This window comes from Lathamus discolor, chromosome 11, assembly GCF_037157495.1.
Source record: "Lathamus discolor isolate bLatDis1 chromosome 11, bLatDis1.hap1, whole genome shotgun sequence".
NCBI lineage: Eukaryota > Metazoa > Chordata > Aves > Psittaciformes > Psittacidae > Lathamus > Lathamus discolor.
Window position 1 is genome coordinate 6,029,512 of NC_088894.1, and position 21,647 is coordinate 6,051,158.

A 21,647-nucleotide genomic window follows, 5' to 3' on the forward strand; every position below is an offset into this window, starting at 1 on the left:
AGCTCTGCTAAGCACACAACAGTGTTAGCGTATGAATTATGTCTGCTTATCTGCAGTCAGATTTGCCATTCTGGATTTTGGCTTTCTGAGCAGCCCACAGATGGCTGTCAATCACTGGCTTTGCCAACACACAGCAACAGTCCAAAAAAGACTCCTCTCTCTAATCAGTTATGTTCTATTCAGAATATGTGGAAACCTTTGAAGTTAATGATCTGCAAATGGTAAGCAGCAAAGCTGATTAATCTACAGAGCACTCAGTACAGTGAGAAAAAAAACAGGTTACTTTTTTTTCCTACTGCTACTAAGGAGATCTTTGGTTGTAACAAACTCCACAATTGTTACAGAAACATAAACCCAGCACTCAGATAAAATGCATGACACATAATAACCTACCGAGGTGCACCCTGTGGCATTTGGTCCATCACTTTCAGATTCTTGGCAGAAATTTCAACCCTTGGTCCCTAAGGAAACAGAGGATTTATGGCACTGACAGTATCGATAAAGCATCTGATCCTTAGGGGAAAATATTACAATGGGAGTATGGTTTCTATTTGCGAATCCATTAACTACTTGTAGAAGATTTGGAATCCATTGGGTGGATACATTAGTCATCTGTGTTTACTTAAAAGATGGAATTAGTCCCAAAGCACTTTACAAGCACGGCTGTCTGACACTAGGGAATTTCTGCTATTTAACACTATGACTGAGACAGTTTTTTTATACACAGAAATTGTCCTGAATATGCTGCATAGCCTCTCTAACCATCGAGACACACACTTTAAATAATGTAGACTGAGGCCTATACTTTAATTGCTTTGTACATGCAAAACTTAATTTGTTCCTATCAAATATATGTGTAGCTGTTCAGACGCTTAGAGAAGTTCGGCTATATGGGTTTGCAGTGTACAAAATACAGTGCCCCATCGAAATAAACTGGTATTTGTGCAATGATGTTACTGGAATGAAACCAGTGGCATGCAGCAGACACACAGCCAGATACTTACTTGCTTCCTCATGATGTCTGTAGCTTGCATGATACACTTGGGCAGAAGGCCATGACTTCGTGCCAGTATGGCTGCTTGTTCCAGAGACACACTCAGTGTACTCCTGGAACATGAGGACAGGAGATACTCAATCACAGATCATATTTAAAATTTATATATAGATACACTTCACAGGTAAGTGTCCTGTACATAACTTCCATTAGCTGCTGTCCTTATATTTACTTTTTTAGGGTTTTTTACTTAGGAAATTAGTGCATGCCCAGTCTTTGTTACACCCAGATACTGCAGTTATTACAAGGCTCTGTTTCACTGCTGTTCTGCATCAATTCATATAAAGTTGTTCACAAATCAGTCTTTCCTTTACAGCGGTTTTGAGACACTGAAAGAGCAGTGGTGTGTTCAGAACCAATCCTTGCACATGCCAAGATTCTAAAGCTATTTTTGACCAAGATTCTAAAGGTCTTTTTGAGCAACTTCCTCCATTTTCAGGATGTGACTGAAGGCAGCGTGGACTGAAAGCTACATGCAGTGGGATCACTCAGTTGCATTGGCTGATGCACTGAAACGTAAAAAGTTTGTGTGTCAATACAATTATTAAGTATTAAATGTCACAGCCTACTCTAATGTAAAGATGGCAGTAGCTTCAGGTCCTTATTATATTGCCTTATGATCTACCTTCCTATTGCTTTGCACAGAATCCAATATATTGCTCAAATCTCTAGAAAGAACCAAGTTCTCAGCACTACCACAAAGGCTTCTTAAATCAAACCTCTGCATCCCCGTGCCACACATGGTGATCTGACAGGCTCCAAGTCGGTAACACAGCTCAGAAGATATGGGTAGCAGGCCTGCTCCTGATGTGTTACTGCTGGAATATCCTGACGGTGTTGGTTTTGTATTAATGAAGGACTTCATCAGCCTGCAGAGCTCATCCATTGCATTAATGGGACGAATAAGCTAAAACAAAGCAATAATAAAATGCATCAGTGGCATACTTACACCTTCAGTTATAAAGGCATATGCAATTCTTTATCCTATGTCTAAGCAAAGTCATCTACACCAGAGTAACTATCACACAGTAACAACTATTTAGAATATATATGAACTTGGAAGTGCAAAAATACAATTACTTAAGCTTGGGGCTGTTTTCTGCAATCATCACCACTCCCACAGGCTGTTTATACACTGTATATTACAACTGCAAAGCTAGTCTCTGATTTTTTGTCTTCCCTACAGTAGCATTTAGTGCCTTACAAGCATATATTAACATATGGCACCTGGCCCTGTTAGACTGCCTTTACATGGGATGTTGGGAAGTGCTATTTTCCTGTAGGTTTCTTCTATAGAGAAGGACAATTCATTCATTCTGTCTAACATTAGATACTGTCTTTAGCAGGGGCAGTCAGGACAATATGGAGTCTCATTAGTGCCTAAGTTAAGGGGTTTGTGTCTACCCTGCTTCTGCAGTTTCTTCTAAACAAATGAACTGTAGCCAAGCTTCAGAGAAATTCACATCACTTTTCTAGGGTATGGAACATTACTTAAAGGATGTTCAGGTTCATACAGGTCAGCTGAATGGGTATCCCACCACTGGACTGAGAGATATGAGAGAATGTATTATAGAAATAAACACAGTAATACCTGGTCAATCTTCACTGCAGTAGTGTTGGAATCAGTGGGCAAGTTTGATCTCTCTAGGTAAAACGTCCTACAAAAAGGCCAGCAAGGACCCCATTAGTTGGTGAGTCTCATTTGTAGCACATACATATATAACATCATATACTATCATGTACCAAACAGCTGGGAAGGCTATGCCAGAAATCTTGTACTTCAAGATCCGCTTTCTTTCTGAAGCACCATTTTGATAGCAGTAATTTACTGAGTCTGTACTAAAATATTCCAAATCCCCCTTTTTATGTAATTTTAGCTCTGCACAAAATTCTGAAGTTCAGTTAGATGGGAATTTGATCCTGTACAATGCACTGCTTCAGAACAAGCTTAACTCTGGGAAGAAAACAAGTTTCCCACACAATGAGGAGCTCCAAAACCAGTGTTTGTACAGAAACCACCAGCCACAGAATCTCCTTTTCATTAAATGTTAAGGTCCTTAGCAAGGAGTGTTCTTTTCAATGTCTTTTAACGCAAAGGCAAAGTGTGAAATACCTGAGTTTACGGTAGTATTGCTGTACTTTGTCAAGTGAAATACTATTAATTTGCTGTGGAAGTTCTTCTAGAGATGAGCCAGCCAGTTGTGATTGCCCCTCTGTATTCTCCAGAGCTGAAAAAGACAACATTTTACTAAACCTATGAGTTTTCATTTTAATAATTTACTTATCTCACTGCTCAGCAAATGACTGCTGGACCACATCAAGGCTGATTCTGTTACTGCATAAATTTAATGCTTTTCCTAGTATTGGAGTTTAGTGGTAGCATCCTAAGGTGAGCTTCACAAAACACAGTACCACTCACAGCAATTATTCCACATAGTAACCCCTGGAAGGAAATTTCCACTACTGTATTTTGGTGTGAACATTTGCTTATCAAGCCGACTTATAGCCCAGATGATTCTGCTATAGTATGTACTTTGAAAAACACTTCTCTGTGGCCTAGGAACATCTGATACCATAGTAGATCAGCTTGTCTATGTCAGTGTCTCTGTGGCCGTTACAGGAAGGCATAAAAAAGTCCTAAACAGGCATATCTTATATCTGCATCTAATTCTAATATCTCCCCAGGTCTTCCTAGAATAGAAGCATCTGCTTCTTAAATAGGCCTGCAGTTCTCAGCTGCATTATGTTAACAGCTTACGGTCATTCTTTATTTTGAGTCTTTTAACATTATCAGATAGCTTGTTTTTCTCAAGAAAGCTTTTTATAGACACCTTTTGTAAAGAGCACCGTGTGCAGTTTCAAGCTTCCCCCATTCTGAAACCGAGAAGGCAGTTTGAAGAAGTAGTAGCTGTCAAGATAAAAGATAACCTTCAAGGCCTGGCGACTTCCTTCGATGTGGTAGAAGACATGAGTATCTGGAGAAATAAAGATAAAACACTTGCTGCTTTACCACAGCAGGAGAAATGTGAAACCACTGCTATCTGAGCTTGCTGGATTATCTAATGACATTTCACATCTCCACCATGATATGCATAAGGGAGAGCCTTTACTGAGAGAATGCAGCCTCTGAAATATCGCACTTTGAAAGATACACAGTTTGCATGACCTGGCATGGTGTTTGACACCAATACAATAAACATGGTTAATAATTAAAATCCCACCTTGTTTCATGGCATCTCGTAGTCAGAAAACTTGGAGAGAGATGTGGCAGGAGAGGGGACAGGACACAGAAGGGCTGGGAGGGACAGTCTTTCTACTTTAGGTGATGTGGTGAATTACACACATCCATCAGGAACTGCTCAGAGTCTCTCATCCCTCCCTGTGTGTGTAATCACACATGTGAGGTAACAGACCATAGTTACAAATCACAGAACATGCAACCAACATCCTGTGATATCAGTCCTGTGGTTTATGCTGTGTGTTTGCTGAGAAAATGCAACAATGCTGCAGAGACTTTATAGTCATGGAGAATATTAGCCTATAAAACAAACAAGAAAAAGAGCTTCAAAGAAACAGAGAATACTCACTTGCTACAAGACTTTCATCCAGCTGCTTGAAATAGAAGGCAACTTTGTCCAGTTCAGTCAGAGCAACCTGGATGTCTTCCAACATAGTGCGCTCCTCCTTCTGTAGAGCAAAGTAACAGATATAAACAGGTTGTGATCTGCCAGAGCGAGATTAATGGCAGGAAGGTAGAGTTTTTTTGGGCATGCTTTGGTTCAGGAGACCTAGAATAGAATGTGTTGCTTTCCATCAACTCTGTCCCAGCCAGATAATTACTAATGGCTCTAACTTTGTGATACAAATTCAGCTACTCTTTGCTGAGATGTTATTTGATGCGATTCACGGAGAGTAGAGAGGTTTAAGGAGTAAGTGTGAAAGGATCTCTTTCTCCAAACTTTACTCTATACCTACAAATGTGAAAGGAAAAGCGTATTGGTCACTGTGAGATAAATGTCCACACATTCCATGCAACGTAAAGAAACAGCAGTTACACATGGATAGAGTTTGGATTGTGTATTTAAAAAAAAAAGGTCTCTTCTCTATCGTGTCAGAGCTACTTGCCTTTCTTATGCTCTTTTTTTCTAAACATCTATACAGGTACAGGAATCAACAAAAGCCTAGCTTTTCATGTTGTCTGAGCTCTTGAAATAATCAGAGCTCTTCCACCTATTTGTGGCAATGTGTGTTTCTACCAGCAGATGGCAGGCCACACATGCATCACCACCAGCTGAGCAGTAAAACCTCCCTAAGTGCAGCAGCATTACTCCAAACAGGAAGGCAGGCAGATTCCTATAGTGTTCTAGTGCAACAGTGGGTCCAGTATTTGCAAGGAGATGAAAATGATGGGATGTGGAATATTGGTACATAGTTGTCAGCAGCAGGAATCTCCAGAGGTTGCTGTAGTGAGAGGCTGTACATGCTGCTAGAATGAAGGGCTCTGGCTGTGCTGTGAGTGGCAGGGATGCATACAGCAAGTGTGAGTGGACCCAAAGCGGGGCACAACTCTTCATCTTACCACAGCAGGGGAGAGGAGAGACTGGTAGTTCAGTAGAACACCGGTGGCTGCTATCTGTTCCAACCATTTTCTGCTGGCATCTCTGCTGCTCTCTTCATACTCTCCATTGTTGTTGTATCGATAGTTGAGAGCAGCCAGTAACTGCTCTGAGAAGGTGCAAATAGCAGCCACCAGAGACTGACAGAAGATGGAATCCCGTCTCAGCTGTAGCTCAGTATCTGCCAGAGAAGGGGAGAGAAGCGCAAAGAAGTCATGAGAACACTGGCCTTTAATGTCACTGCCAAAGCAGCAGTTTGTGTATGGGAGACATTTGGCTTCTGCTGTAGCTTTGCACAGACCTAACAGATAGCCTCTTCTTGCTGTGCGACCTGGGTGGGTGGATAAAGACAGCACAGCTAGAGTACATGCATGTTGAACATTTTCTAGTCCACTTGACTGTTTATTACTACCTCTGCCATCTGCAGGCTCATTCTTCTGACTGGGAAGAGCTGTACCTCCTTCATGCCATGTCTGGACCGATTCCCTTCTTTTTATGTTTTCAGAAGAAAGAGAATTCTTGAAAGAAAGTCTCTGCCATTACTTCTCTCCTGGGCTATTACAGATTCATCTTCCCCCATCCATCTGTATTTTGTGGGCTTCCCATATGCTTAATACATTAACTGGGCTTGTCCATACTGTACCAGTTGGTTTATGTTTCCTGGGAGAATTTCCCCCGCGTTAACTTTGCTTCAGGTCGCCTGCCAGGCAGCCACATGCTGGTCACAGCAACCTCGTCACACTTAAGGGGATTGCAGGCCAAAGAAGCACATGAATAAGTGACAAGCTCCCTCCCGGCCACCCCAGGCTCCTCCAGCAGGCACAGCAGCCTCTCATCAAGGCAGTGTTCCTCAGAGAAAGAGGCTGAACATCACCCAGGGGCTTTGAAGAGCTGCATTATTTTTATAAAGCACTGAAGACCACCAGGACATGCCAGGCTCTGGGCCATATTATCAACCTAAGGACAAGCAATCATTCCAGCAGCACACCTCTGTGCTGCTAGAAGTAGGGCAAAGAGAGATGAGGGCTGCCCTCAAGGCAAGGGAATCCATGGTGCCATGAAGCTGCTATGGCCAGTTCAGTGCCACCTGCTCCTCCATTCTTTCCAGAGGATGTCCATGGAAATGCTGCAGATGGGGCACAGGTAGACGCTTAGGGAGTCACTGCAGTTGCCATCAGTAAAACCAGCCTCCATAGCCATGAAACTGATGCCACAGGCTGATCTGGATGGACTCACAGAGCAGCTCTGGCAGTAGCCATGAGGTGACTGACAGCCACACAAATCTTGCATCATCATTCTGTGCAGACTTGAGAATCATGTCTGGCACAGTGAAGTAACAGCCTACTCCAGCTAGTTGTTACCCCATTTTCAAACAAAACTGCATCAAGTTGGTGTTTCGATTACAAGACCACACATTTACCCCTGGGAAAGGCTTTTCCCTTGAGCTATGAGCACAGTGTTTTGTGCATGGTAACAGACTGATGGTGCCCATGGTGCATTTTTGGTGCTGCTGCACACACAGGTTTCTTAGTCTGCTTCTGGCTGTGCTTTCAGTATACACAGTTCTGACGCCTAATGTGCCTGCTCAGTTTGGAAAGATGACAGAGTCCACAGTCTCACAGAAAGTTGTGCAATAGGTCTCATTTTTGCTGCATGTTCTCACCACAGCAGGAAACAGTAAGGGCCCATCTGGGAAGAGGGATTGTACAAAGGAAAAAATGAAGACAGTAAAAGAAAAACAGTGCTTGTGAAGGGAAGATCAGTGACCAGGCAGGTAACACAAGCAGCTTGCAGTGACTGAAATCATGTAAACTGAAGAACAGATGTCACATTCATGGGAAGATTGCACTAGGTACAGAGCATGAGAAATGTTAGCATAAAATGCCAGGGACAAACCTAAATGTTACGGAAGAACATAACATTCTGATGTATGCACATGCATGCACGTACAATTGTTAGGGACTTGTGTATGTATGATGTTTTGTAACAAATCAAAACCCCTTACCTGTGCATTTTAACAAGGCCAGGAGCAGCTGATTCTTCCCATCTAGAATAGTGAAGAAAGAGAATGCTCTGGTCAACATGATCTAAGGTTGATTTGAGCGCATTTGGTTAACAGTCTCCTCATTCCCCACAATGCCTGGCCCCCACATGCCCATTTCTCTTTACTCTAGTAGTCCTTACACAGATGTTAATGACTGAAAAAGAAATAAAGTGTAAATCAAGGAGTTTTACAGGCTAAATGCTCTGCTAACTGCTGTGAATTATCAGAAGCAAGTTACATGTGGATGTATCCCTAAGGAGGTGATTTTCTGTTGAGCTTTGAACTGGACTGTAAACATCAGATGAGCTCCTCTTCCAGTTCACCCAGGCTGCAATGGTTTAATATGCTGCAGTATCCGATTAGCATTCATTTCATTTTGGAATATCTCTCTCCATTTTCTAAAACAGGTACAAAAAGCACAGGGAAATAGATCAGTCTGAATGGGCTGGTGAAATAAAGTACGGGAGAGAAAGTTCTTTGGAATTGCTGCACAGGTGAGATTTTACCATAGCATACTGGGACTCTGCAAGCAGTAACCTGTTATACCTGTTCTCTAGATCCTTGCACAGCCTTATTACCAATGGAGATGATACAATGATAAACTGAACTGCTAGGCTTGATTAGATCAAGATCTTTTCTCCCTGAAGCCAATAACAAACTTTTTCTTTCTTATTTACAGACCTTCCACATGCTTCTGTATGATTTCAACAAGGTTCTTGATGCGCAGTGGAAGGTTCCATGGATCTTCTTGAATGCTGGCTTGAATGTTATTCCGGCATCTTACTGTGGTTTCTTCCTTCTGTTTAAATTCTAGGAAAAATGGAGTTCATTAGCCACAGAGGAAATGCTACAGAGCTGAGAGTGGCTTATTAGTTAAAGTGTGTATACAGTTGAAAGTAGAGATACCTTATAAATAGCAATGATTCTGATTTTAAAAGGTTCTTAAATAGCTCTAATATGGAAGGAAAGAAGACTATTCCTATAATCTCACAATCAGCAGTTTCCTAGCACAGTTGTCAGTGGTGTGGACTAAAAGTTTTGGACATGGGTGACCACATGCACAGTGAGGGGAGCTCTGTGCCACTCACACAGCACATAATTCCCTGCCATTTTCTCTGCCTTTAAAAGCGTGCACGAGGCTACTCTGGGTACATCCAGAGACTCTGGCTGCGCAGAATCAGATCAGCCTTTTGGCTGCAGCTGTCACATCCCGTAATACTGATGAAAAGTTACGAAATATTCTGCTTTCTTTCACCTGATGGAAGCTTATTATTTAATTACAGAGTAGAAGATCGATTCTCCATGACTTAGCTATGTAGCTAAGCCAACTACCCCACTGTTAGTGATAAAATGCATAAGCAGGCACAGAAACAGACTGTGCCAGTAACTGCTCATGAACAGGACAAACAGCATTCAAATCCCCATCCATCACTGAATGGATGGATGTTTATGGCAGCTATTAAACAACCACTTGAGGCCAGGATTCCAGCTGAATGTAAGCAGGGTGCCTCTGTTCCTTAGTGTGATGAAGGTGGGATCATCAGTTAATGAAAAGACTCTTGCAGTGTGCTTAATCTAGTTTTAATAAATGAGACTCTGTTTAAGCAAAATAAAATAAAGGAACGGTCTGTTATTTCTTCACTTCATTCAAACAGTGAATGGAAAGACTAACAGATATGCTACATAAACATGAAGGTGTTTGTAGAGATGAGTTCATGTAACAGAACTTAATTTCTGGAGTCAGAAGGAAAAAGCAGCAGCTCTCTGCTCGTGACTACAGCACCTGAAGTGCAGTAGGAATAGCAGGAAATATTTCAGATTTCAAGTGGGAAAGGAAATGCAGCAAATGCTCAGAAAACAAAGTCCTGTGTATTTCAGTGAGAGAAGAAACCACATCCTGGGCCCCCAAACCATTAAGACTAAAGTCTCATGGTGCTCCCTGAGGCAAAAGGAAACGTGGTATCATTTGCTTGCTCTCTATGGGAATCTGTTTTCAAAATAAGTGTCATGTGAGGATGAGTTTACCCTGGCAGTTATCCAGCTGAAGCAGACTAAGTCATTAAGCAAACTCATACAGAACCTTCTGGTGCTTCAGATCTACAATGGTCAGCCCCCTCATCACCTTATCAGAGTGCTCATTTACCTTGTACCTGACCTATCTGACCCTGTACCTTTTGAGATGGTATCTGCTGATACAGATCTGTGATCTGCTGTTTACATCAAAGGATAGATTTGGAGACTCGTGAAAGAGCTGTGAGGATTCAGACGCATCTAACAGAAAAGTGTTTGGTGTGTTTCAGAAGGAAATCATATGAAAATGACCTTTTAAGGATGCAACATTTCAATGGTCAGACTCATACCTGCTGTTGATGTAACTCTGTGTGGCCACACAACATACGTGCACTCACGTTAAGCTCTTTAAGTCCTAGCAAATAAGACTGTTCAATACAATCAGCCTTTTTCTCTACCTTGCAAACTGTGGTCCATTGGAAAGTGCTTGGTTTCTTCAAAGGCCTTAGTTATTACTGGTCCTTTTAGAAGTGCATTGATTGCGTCAACCTATAATTGGAATATTTCCAGTCAGTGTTATCTGGTGCTATACATCTATATAGATGTGTAAACACGTGAGGACTCTCCTGAGATTAGTAAACGTGATCCATTAGACCACACAAAGTACTAGAATTTTGTTCGCTTTCTCCTTTTTTCCCCTTAGTCTAATGCCTGAGGTAAGGCAGGTCAACCTTGCTTAAATCACACAACGGAACTTAAATATTGACAAGACCAATTCCTTCTACTGCCCTACAGCGTACTTGCTTACACCATACCCCAAAATCTTGATAACTTGCCTTCCCTCAAATTATGATTTAATTAAACAATGTGATACTTCCAATTTCTTGTATTGATACTGATAAAGTAATTCTGAGTAAGAGTAATGCTTTACATACCTGGTTAAACAGATGTTCCAGACAGCCATGAAGTTTGTCTTGCTTGTCTAAAGGAATCCTCATATCATTGGGAAGCTCATCTCCTAATAAAGGAAAGATGAAAAGCTTTTAACTTTACAAACATAATCTGAGATGAGGCCACATGACACAAGCACACCTTCACATTGTGAAGGGTGAAAGATGATGCGCTTTATCTGTAATTCATAGATAAAATATTAGTGATTTTCTTATAATGCAAATGCCCAATAACTAAGGAAGCTTATCCCTGCCTAGTACCTCTTCCATACTCCAAATTCACTGTGGTTCATTAGAGAAATAACAAATCTCCTATATTCTTTTGATTAGTTTAAATATACCACATTTGCAGCTGAAACATGCAAGTAAGTGCTTACAATCAGCAAAGACCTATCAGCTCTGCTGGAGGTCTGGTATGAGAGAGATGCACATAACCTACACAGTGCACTCACCTGATCCCATCTCATCACTGCCCAGGTAAGAGCTGTTGCTCCGCACACTGGTGTACGACAACACCGAGTCCCGGTTACTGTTACATTCACTAGAAAGAAAGGCAAAAAAGGTGATAGAAAAAAAGCTGTCCCTGATACACCATTAGTCTGGTTTTATTAACACTGCAGTCCCCCAGACTAATTCAGTTACCCATATAGGAAAGCCCATTACATGCAGAACAACCATTAAGCAAAGCCTCTGGGGCTAGCACTGTAAGAGGATGTCTTGTTCCATTTGTAGTCAGCTGGACCCTGTAAATAATGAAAATGGGCTGTCCAGCATGGACCTCACCTGGGTCATGTCACTGAACATGCTCTATGAGTGTGGAGTAGGGGAGAAATAATGAAAATCTATGAGATTGAACCTCCACTGAACTCCACATTCGTTACCAATCCTCAGGATATTACATCACCCAGCTCCAGCCTGTACGGAAGCTGCAGTAGCACAGCTTCTGGAGAAGGGAGAGGAAATTCAAGGAATCGAGACTGTCAGAGAACTGGGCACTGCAGATCCTAAAACCACCTCAGGAAGCAGAGGGGTCACTACATTTGGCTTCACAGCAGTGCTGGCTCATGCGCACCTGGAATATTCTAACATGAATCTCCCCTGTTTAAAGTTCACTTTACATCAACTAGAGCTTAATAAAGGTAATCAAAAAAGCTGCGGATCTCAGTCCCCCTTCAGTTAAGTGTGAGTGGTTTTAATGCTACAAGCCCTAAACAAAGCCTAGAAAATTCTCCAGATTGTTTTTTAGACTGAAATGAGGGGAAAAAACCAAGAGCAATTCAAAGAACCCCAGTCAAGGTTCTTGCCTGTTCTTTGTTAAACCTAGTATCAAAGAAAAGTGTATTTTCTGAAGAAGATTAATACTTAGGGTAACTACTCTGCAGTACGAACCCTTGTGACATTTGATTTACACCTCCAAATCATCCCATAGAAAGCAGCACAGCTAATGTAAACAAGGTGTTTTTCTTATCTGCAATTTGCTTAGTTCTGTAGCTCCTCAGTAGTTTTTTTAGATCAAACCCCATCAAAACACATTTTACTGCCTCTTGAGTAACTATTATCTGTAATATATGCTTAATTCTCTGCCTCTGTCTAGTAAAGATAAGACAGAATAATCTTTCTCATCTTACATTTATGTGTAGAATTTCTGAGCAAGTGACAGCCCCACAGAGACTGTTTGTGGTGTCACTTTGTTACCCAGAACAGATTAGCCTCAATTAGCCATTTCAACTGAACTGTTCAGAAATGGGATTCTAACAACAAAAGAAATGCAGCACATTTCAATAAAACCCTTAAGAGCACCTGTGCAGATTTAATCTGGCACAAGAAACAGAATGTTGGGATCTGTGGCATCTAAGTGCCGCTTCGGTTTCTTTACTGACTTAGTATTTGCTGCCCTTCAAGATGTTCAGTATTCAACTGGACAAAACCCTGAGCAACCCAGTCTTGTTGGATCTGCTCTGAATGACATTGGACCACATGGGCTCCAGCGAACCCTTCGATTTAAACTGCTCTGATCCCGTAATTTCTGCAGTCCTGTATGAATGTAACATTTTACTACTTGTACCAGCACAAAACCAACAGCAAGGCAAGAACCAAGCCCATAGCAGGTCACAGTAATCCTCCCAGCTCACTGTGAAGTGTCTTTACTCCTTTGCGTAGGCGAAGTCCTACAGCATTACTATAAATGTAAGAATGGCCTATTAAAGATGTAAGACTGCAATGGTCAGACATGACTGCAACTCGTTATTCCATTTCTTCTGAAGCTGAGTTTCTGAATGTTTCCTCCAAGGAAAGATGCATTTGGAGTGTCTGAGATTTCCTTTGGTAGCAAATGTTCCTGCAGAAGCAGCAGTCAATCGTGTCCCAAAGATCAGATTTTGAGGCACCTGAATAAACATTTGCATTTGTGGTTTCAAAGGCCCATTAAAAACAAAAACCTCAGTGCCCACTTCTGGATCTCAGACTCTTGAGACTTTTGGGAAAATTGTTTGCAGAACTGAATGGAAACATCTCCCCTTACAACAGTGGCTGTTACAGGGCCAGGCAGTCTGCAAACTCTGCTGCACTGCTGAGCTTTCCAGCTACACGACACAGAAAGGGAAAGTCACACCAGACCTACTTATTTCATTTTATTCTATTTTCTAGAAGCATTAACCTTCTGGCATTGTTATGAGGGAAGGTTTGTGGTTGTGTATGTCTCCATAGCAGTGAATGTAATGAAATAACTATGGCTAGTGAATACTTTAGAAAGTGAATATAGAATATCTGACTGACTGGGAAATACCCTGTTGAATCCATACATGGATTAGAACTTCAGAACATTGTATTAGTAAGGGAGAAGTGGCACAATCTTTACACTAACCTGTAGGAGTCTCTGTAACTCATTGTGTCCTGGCCAGAGTCTTCCTGATCCTCCTCAGAAACCTTGAAACAGACTTTCTTGATTCCACCATGCTCGGCTTTGTCAGGATCACTCTCTTCTGTTCCCAGGGAAGGTGGAGATGTCTCCTCAGTAGATGGTGGCTCACAGGCACCACCTTCTGTAGGTTCTGTTATGGTGGACAAAAGTCTGCAGAAGAACATAGAGCTCTTAGGGACTGGTGGGCATAATGAATAAGGCTGTAATTCAGCTCTGTAAAATCAAAAGCAACCTTGCCAGCATTCTGCATAGACCACAGGTACGTTAAATTGCAAGTTCTAAAGGGGGTTCATTGAAATCCATGAAGCTTGGTTCACAAAAGGTCCTGTTTCCATAGGTACCCTACCTCCACAGGGTATAGTTTAATCACTGTAACCAGCATGGCCTGAAAGGGCTCTGGGTTTAATTTGCCAGAGTCCTCACTTTCTCCATCCAAGGCACTTGTTTCTCCTCTCAGGCAGTGCCTCAGCTCACTGGCTCTACCCAGCAGCTACCACCCTTCTTTAAGTATGACTGAGCCAAGGCATTTAAGTATATTTGAGACAAGGCATTCCAGTCAGTTGAAGTTCTAGAGCATGATGGGCTGTTCTTTTTGTTACCGAGATTCCTGGGGGTGACTGTGAGTAGCTTAGGGCATGTCATGGCCTCCTCCTGCACAGATCACCCCTGCAGCTTCTGCCAGCAAAGCTGCACACTACACAGATACACTACTCAAATCCTTCATTAGAATCACTGGGAAATCCACAGTGAGAAAAAGACGGAGGAAAGGAAAACATAGGTGCCACAGAGAAACTGGCCTGAATTCGCAGGTTTTGTTTAGCCTGCCTTATAACAGACAAAATCTCAAGGGTAGGGACTACATCTATATGGAATTCCAAACCTGCTCTTTGCACCAAATAGATTCTTATATTGGAAGATACAGTAAGCAAATGAGTGGCTGTTGAATTCAGGTAGACTTTGAGGAGCAAAAGACAATAATGGTGGACAGGACATAAGTAGATTTCACACAGCCAGCAAGGAGCTGTAATGCAAGCGTCTGTGCGAAGGGGTGAGTGTAAGGGTCTGACAGTCAGGGCCAACAGGCACAGCGGGCTGGCTGAGGTTAGTGCCTCCATTCTGTCAGCACTGCTCCCTGCAGTGCATACAGATGCTTTACTCACTTATTTATCTGAATGACATATTGCTTCATTTCCTTCACTGCAATGTCAAGTTTGTTAAAAAGGTGCAAGTAAGAGTCCTGCATCTCCCGATATTCCTGTTTCAGCAGAAAACTGAGTCCCCTTTCTTCCTGAATTGCTCCTCCATTCTGCTGGCCAAAGCTGCTGTCAAGATCTCCATCTTCTAGGGTCAGACATCTCCAGGACGGTGCAGCCATGGTGGTGATGCAATGCTGAGTATATGAGACTGGATTTAAGGTACCTACTGAACATTGAAGGGCCTAGTTAGTGCAGCTCTCATTACTTTGCTTGCTCCATCCCAATAATGATTTAAGTTTAGTTAAATTTAGTTTAAGATAGGTGGAATTTTAACAGGAAAAAAATAGTATTTCACAGAATTATTTTACATAATTACATTTTATGACAAAAACGTTCCTTAAAAAAAGAGAAGGGTTTTTTTTCCTGGCTTGCCAACTAGATTTTTTTGCATTTACTGCAGCCCAGAAACAGGTTAAATTATGTAAGTAATGACAGCAACTGTCCACAGATATATAGGCAACATGGATAGTATCTAAAAGCATTTGTTGAAATGTTAATGAATTCAGGTTCTCAGGGGTTGGTCTATGTTATTATTCCAGCTTTACACACACACACAAAGAAATAGGATTAGGTCCTTACAGAATACAAATAAAGTTCCTTTTCATTTAAAAACGCTGATATCTTTGGCATGGTACATTGCTAACCACCACCTTGGCTTGCATTAAAAATACTATGGAATTTTAATAACTTCAAGCAAGCAGGGCTTCTTTATTAACTTCATTTTGATGGGTCAGTGCCATTCTTTGGAAGATTGGTTAGTCTGTGCTTCCCTGTGTCTCTTCCAAATATTCCTGCACTTTGACCTTCCTAAGACAATGAACCAGAAGCATATTGGATGAGATCATGATGAAGAAATGTTGAAATAATCAGGTTGTAGGACAAATGCTATGTAGCAGCTTTTATCAGAAAATAGATCCTCTTGACAGAGTAAAGTTACCAGCTCCAGTGAATGGAGTTTATTTAGCAATGACACAAAAACCCCAGCACTATAATCTGATTGACTCCCGTCTTCCCCTCCAAATTCAGCCTGTCTTCACAGCACTAGCACAATAATCAGCCCCCATTCACTTTTCTTTTAGTCAGTAAGTCACCTCTGCCAAGTGCAAACACTACTCTGGACACTTCATTATCATGAGGTGACCACACTGCTATTAAAAGCATTTCACCTGAAGCCTCTCTATGCTTAAAGGCATTGCTGTTTTACAACAGGAGGGCAAGACTGTGTTTCTTTGGAACTTATTTTGACCTTGCTGAGCAGTGGAATGACACAACTCTTTATGCAGATAAAATCAGTTTGATTTGAAAGTTAATTATCACCTTGTTCTGGATCAAGACCAATAATAGAGGGTTTCCGTCCAATGCGAATGCTGAACGACCTCCCTGCTGAGGTAGTGTTTTTGGGGTATGACACCTCCATGAGGTTAATATGGCAGTTAGTGGGGCAGAAATCCATGCTGTTGAGAGAATGTGGTTCCATGATGGCTTGTTTGAAGGCTGGGCTCACTTTTGTTTTCAAGTCATCTGCAAACTGGGAGAAATAAAGCAAGCATGTGCTAGTTCACTTGCAAAAAATTCGGATGCAGTACAGACAATCCTTTTCCTGCCTCCTGTTCCAGAATCACATAATTTCTGCTGCAGTTGGAAAACTGCATTTTTTTAAAGAGCTCATAAAACAATAAATGAAAGCAACTGGCTGTATCTTCTAAGGCTCTGTTTGCAAATACCTGAGGTAACTGCACAGAAAAGGCACATATAGCTTGTTTACACTGTTACGTTCATGTCCAATCAGATACTGATCATTCTGTTGTCATACTTATTCACTGATACGTTGGAAATGAACTTGCAAATATAACCCACACTGACAAGCTGGAAGCAGTGATTTATAGATAAGGGCTTTTTTCCTCAAAACTTGCAATTTCAAGAACTGCAGAGCTGTTTTCATGCCTCTAGGACACCCACCTCTAGCAGTTGAGATTCACTAATAAAGAACACTAAGACCAAGTTATCACAATGAAGTAAGTACTATTTTGAGGCTTCACTAATAACCAGTAGTGTTGTACCTCTTGGTAGTTGGTGAGCCTCCTGCTAATGCTTTCCAGCTTAGTGTCACAGATTTGCCGGAATTCATACTGGGGCATGGTGGCCACAGCGCTGCTCAGGGATATGAGTCTTTTGCAATTCTTTACGAAGTGATTGTCCTCTGCAGCAAAGGCTTCTAAAATCTGAACAAAAAGACAGGATGTCAGTGATACGAGACTTGACAGCGAGGGAAAATACAGCTGAGTAAGTGGCAAAGCCCCCATGCTGTCATGGCTGAATAAAGCTGCCTTCAGAACAAGCTGCCTTTATGAGCGCCTGAGAACCACTGTCATGGCTAATCCCAGAGTCATAAAACACTCCTCAGAAGCTTTTAGACTAATTCAAGTGGATCAAAATATCCACTTGTAAAGGCTACCTGCCCTGGTACTGTCATGGGACAGAACAGTAATGTTACTGGGATGTGACAGAAACAGTTACTATTAGTTCATTACTGTCACAGGTGACCAAAATACTAAGTGTACTGCTGCTTTCCAGTAGCGGCGGTTCTACTCGATTCCTTCAGCGACCCATCCAGCCTGTCAGATGGCGAAAAAGCTTCTTGATTTTCTTCTAAGGTAAAGCAAATTCTTGCCTGAAAATATTAATCTGGACTATCAGCTGATGGCTCCCCTCCCTCTACCTCAGCAGCTGAATGGAAGCAGTTGCTGACTTGCTCATACAAACAAGCTATTATAAGTTGGTGCATTCTAATGATGAAAACTCCAAGCACAGAGTTGAGAAGACCATGTGCTACCTCATCTGAAAAGCCAAGACAAGACCAGAAAAATGCCTATGTTATCAGCTTTCCTGTCCTGTTTATGTTTATGTTCTGTATGTTTGTTTCCCAGTACCTTTGCAGTGAGATTGAAGCAACCTTTCGGTTCCACAATTTTCTCCAGGACAAAGGATTTGATTCCTGCACTGCTGACATATTCATACACCACCCCGTGCTCCAGATGGGTATTATCCACAGTCAGGCTGATGAGAGGTGTTTCTTCACCAATCACCAGTGGAGAGCTGATGGTCTGTGGTGACTGAGCTGGAACCAAAATAAGTCATTAGAGGCATCTGAAAGCACATCTGAGCACAGGCATGAATAGGGAAGGGAAACCTGTTGAGAGGTATCATTAAACGCAAAGACACACAGACACAACCTTTGGATCTAGGAGTCTCTGAACTAAATAATGCTGCTAGAGGCTGGGAGAATATCCTGGAGGAAGGCATTTGCTGTTGGCCACTACTGGAGACAGTGACAGAGAATCCACATGCTCCAATCCACACATTCTGATATTCTTCCATGTGTGCATGCACACATCCACACACAGGACACTACTTATATAGTTCTGTGCAGCATTCAGACACGCAGAGTCCAGCAGAAGCTTTCAGAGGACAGTGAAGTACATGAACCTCAGGGTCTTGTTTGTAATGACCCTCTGGAAAACTGCCACTTTTCTCTCCAATATTGGGAAATGCTCCAGATAGTTTTATAGCAGCACAGACAATGTGGGGCGGCAGGGCAGGGGTGGGGTGAGAAGATAACATTTTCTACACACAGCAATGCTGTTGTCACCAGAGAACAGATGCAAGTTACAGTAGATTGAGATTTGCCAGAGAATTGCTCACATGCCTCTACAGGGCACTGATCCAGCAGTTCCACTGCGGAGCTGCCCTGTTTGACCACTGGATTACCAGGCTCACTTGACCTTAAGACAGGATCCGCACAGATGTGCATCTGTTCCTGGAGGAGTTGCCAATGGCATTCAGAGAATCCAGGCTTGGTCCCTTGGATGAAGTCTGCATTCAGTATTCTTCCCTAACATCTACTTTTCCAAATCAGCTCTCAACATGAAGGTAAAGCGATGTTTTTTTATGAGTTACACTTTTCTAAGTGTGAGGAAATACACTCGCACCTTTTGCTGATACAGTGGTAACATGCTCTGAAAACTTGCTCCAGGTCAAAGTAACTTAAAATCTTTCATCTTAAAACGTGAAATTATATTCCTGGTTTGCAGAGGCTACCCAATGATTCTAAAAATGCTGAGCCTTTTCACACCAGAAACTCTCTCTTGTGAAGATCAGAGACACAGGGGTATTATTTCTGTGTATCTCAGTTTTTTATTCTCCTGAATAAACTGCAGCCCAAGAGAGTACTTCATCTGGCAGACCTCATTCTATGACAAAGCTTTACTAAGACAAAAGATATCCTACAATAATAATCACACTTAGTATTTCTACTGCGGTTTTGTTTCCTGAAGCTTCTGAATCATCCCTAGGTTTCCTTCCCCCAGGAGAATCTTTACCTGATTCCTGTTGGCTGTTTTGAAGGGGATCCAATTCTGCACCTCCTTCCAGTGATGAATCTTCTTTGCTGGAGCCAGGATGACTGCCATTCAGATACGCAGTTGATGCTGCTTGCTGAACTCTGTCCTCTTCAGCATCTTCATGTGTTCTGTACACCCACTGGTATAATCCCTTTCAAGAGACACAGGCTTCAGCTATGACTTCAGTAAAAATCCCAAATCTCTGTATGTTTGGTTTATAAAAGATATAAATTTTACATCTTCTAAGTTGGCCGAAATATCAAACATTTCCCCAGCCTTCCTCTGAACTTCAGAGAACACAAAATCTAGACCAGTATCTGGATGAACTTCTAGTTTAGCAATAGTTAATAATATCTAGTACTGTATGCAGTGTATGAATTGGCATACGTACTATTTGTAGATGGTTTGCACCTACAGGCAACTGTAATCAGCTCCCTCAGTTATACCAGGGCCTTGGCCTGGGAGTAAAGTCAAGAGAGACACATATACATTGTTGTTCTGCATATTTAGTGAGCATAAAAGCACAGAAGATGGGAAGACAGAAGAAGGGCAGGAATTCATGTACTTCCTTTGAGGTTTTGTACTCATACCAGTGCTTCCTGTTGTCTGGTCCTGTAGGCTGTGAAGTGCTCCAGAACTTCCATATAATTTCCATGTGTTGCATTATTCCCATTAACTTTCAAAATACACTGCCCTGGATGTAGGCCTACCGCTGCAGCCTCAGAGCCTGAAAAATCAACAGGACAGGAGTTAGACAGTAAAACCATTTGACTGTAGAAGGCAAAACAGGAAAGTCTGCAAAAGGTTTTTGGTTAAGAAAGTAAGAAGAGCTAGCTGGATGCTGCCATGCTTTTGCTGGTAAGTATTTACTCTGAGAGCTTTGATGTATAACGAAAATAGCATGCATCTGTCCTTTGTATTTTCAGTAGTGCTGGGCAAAATAGAGACCTCCTAGATCTAAATGCTTTCATGATAGAAATTGAAATTCCTGTGGAAAATAATTTGGGATTCTTATAGGGCTCTTCTAGCCCTATGATTATGTTACTGAGGTCTTGCTTAAACGCAGACAGTTGTAATTGCTTCAGCTTTTGCACTTGAAAGATACAGAACACTTGCACATTATACAATTTGCCATGGTCTAAGAAAAAAACCCTATGATATACATAAAACTAGAGTAAGTCCAGAGTGCAATAACCAACTTCAAAGGATTCATTCCAGATTCACATGTACAAGACTCAGGCCCAAATCCATTAAATCAATTTCCTTGAGATCTACAGTTAAGGTGATTAACATTATTAAGGCACCATCATTTAAAATTCCTACAGGTTTATTTCAAATGCAGTTTTTCTTTTGACAGCAAAATCCTGAAAAAGGAGAATCTTTCCAGCTGGTGCTTCCAGTTTGCACTCTTCAGCTTGTAAAAAGTAGTTAGAGGTGCTGGTATGAAAAAGTGTAATAAATATGTTGCCCTGGGAACATCATTTGTTGCAGCTGGGTTGCCTGCTGCCTGTTTACTAACTGCACGTATCTAGATGTATGTATTTGTTCTGAAGGAAGGAAGTGTCTGAAAGGTCATATATTATACATCTGCTGAAAACAAAGGTAAGAGCTGTGCTTTATTTGTAGCTCACTTTACATTTCAGTTACGGAAGTACTAAATATCTCAGTCAAACTGGTTTGTCCTTTTCAAAAGACTGAGGAAAGCAGTTCCCCTCTACCTTACACTGGTAACTTACAGCAGTATAAGCCAATGTAAAGGTAATAGTCTTGAAGTCTTTATTATATTTTGATGCCCACTAAGAAACATGATCTACCAACCTGCTGATCCCACAGCATATTCAGAGCTACAGTGGTCCAAACTCTCCCTGACCACAGGCAAAAACACTGAGGAAGTAGCATTACACCTCAACTTTCTCTTAGCCACCTCAGTTTTACATTGTCATCCCCTGGGGCTGTAAAGCTGTACCTTAGTAGTCTTAGGGGAAACAAGGTTACGTTCACTCAGCAAGCATGTTTCCAGCTTGCAAGAGCTCAAGTGATAATATTTTCCCCAGAGTCCTTCCACGCTACTGTGGATTGCAGAATCACCAAGTTTCTTCTACTGTAGAATTGTTATGCCTAGTTTTGTGTTGATGGGATTAGTGACCCAACACTCATCTCATAATAATGATACCATTCTCTTACACTGTACTTCAATTATAAGAACTTCAAGGCAGGAACTTGTTGTTCTGTGGTTTTATATGAGTGTGATCTTTCTCTGTGACAGGGGTTCCCCTTGCCTTTACAGGCATTAAATTATCAGAACAAGTCTGACAATGAAACCTGGATCTGTCTTGATTGAGATATATACATGCATGAGATATAGACATGTATATAGATTTAGCTGTACTCCAAGCT

The 21,647-nt window shown here is 41.6% G+C and overlaps 1 protein-coding gene across 3 annotated transcripts in view; it reads right to left on the minus strand.

Annotated features, from left to right (window-relative positions):
• Window positions 1-21,647, minus strand: part of PREX1 (phosphatidylinositol-3,4,5-trisphosphate dependent Rac exchange factor 1) — a 156,514-nt gene that overhangs the window by 11,298 nt on the left and 123,569 nt on the right. For 2 of the 3 annotated variants that reach the window (XM_065691149.1, XM_065691147.1), the window contains exons 20-39: window positions 19,841-19,977; window positions 19,230-19,401; window positions 17,781-17,968; window positions 16,911-17,072; window positions 16,168-16,378; window positions 14,755-15,016; window positions 13,538-13,744; window positions 11,127-11,215; window positions 10,660-10,742; window positions 10,183-10,273; window positions 8,396-8,524; window positions 7,676-7,717; window positions 5,634-5,851; window positions 4,642-4,741; window positions 3,886-4,029; window positions 3,168-3,282; window positions 2,646-2,712; window positions 1,774-1,961; window positions 1,005-1,107; window positions 394-461 (exon numbers count right to left, since the gene is read on the minus strand). In XM_065691149.1, coding sequence (XP_065547221.1) covers window positions 394-461; window positions 1,005-1,107; window positions 1,774-1,961; window positions 2,646-2,712; window positions 3,168-3,282; window positions 3,886-4,029; window positions 4,642-4,741; window positions 5,634-5,851; window positions 7,676-7,717; window positions 8,396-8,524; window positions 10,183-10,273; window positions 10,660-10,742; window positions 11,127-11,215; window positions 13,538-13,744; window positions 14,755-15,016; window positions 16,168-16,378; window positions 16,911-17,072; window positions 17,781-17,968; window positions 19,230-19,401; window positions 19,841-19,977 — 2,776 coding nt within the window. The remainder of the gene's footprint in view (window positions 1-393; window positions 462-1,004; window positions 1,108-1,773; window positions 1,962-2,645; window positions 2,713-3,167; window positions 3,283-3,885; window positions 4,030-4,641; window positions 4,742-5,633; window positions 5,852-7,675; window positions 7,718-8,395; window positions 8,525-10,182; window positions 10,274-10,659; window positions 10,743-11,126; window positions 11,216-13,537; window positions 13,745-14,754; window positions 15,017-16,167; window positions 16,379-16,910; window positions 17,073-17,780; window positions 17,969-19,229; window positions 19,402-19,840; window positions 19,978-21,647) is intronic. The other variant, XM_065691148.1, reaches the window with a different exon arrangement.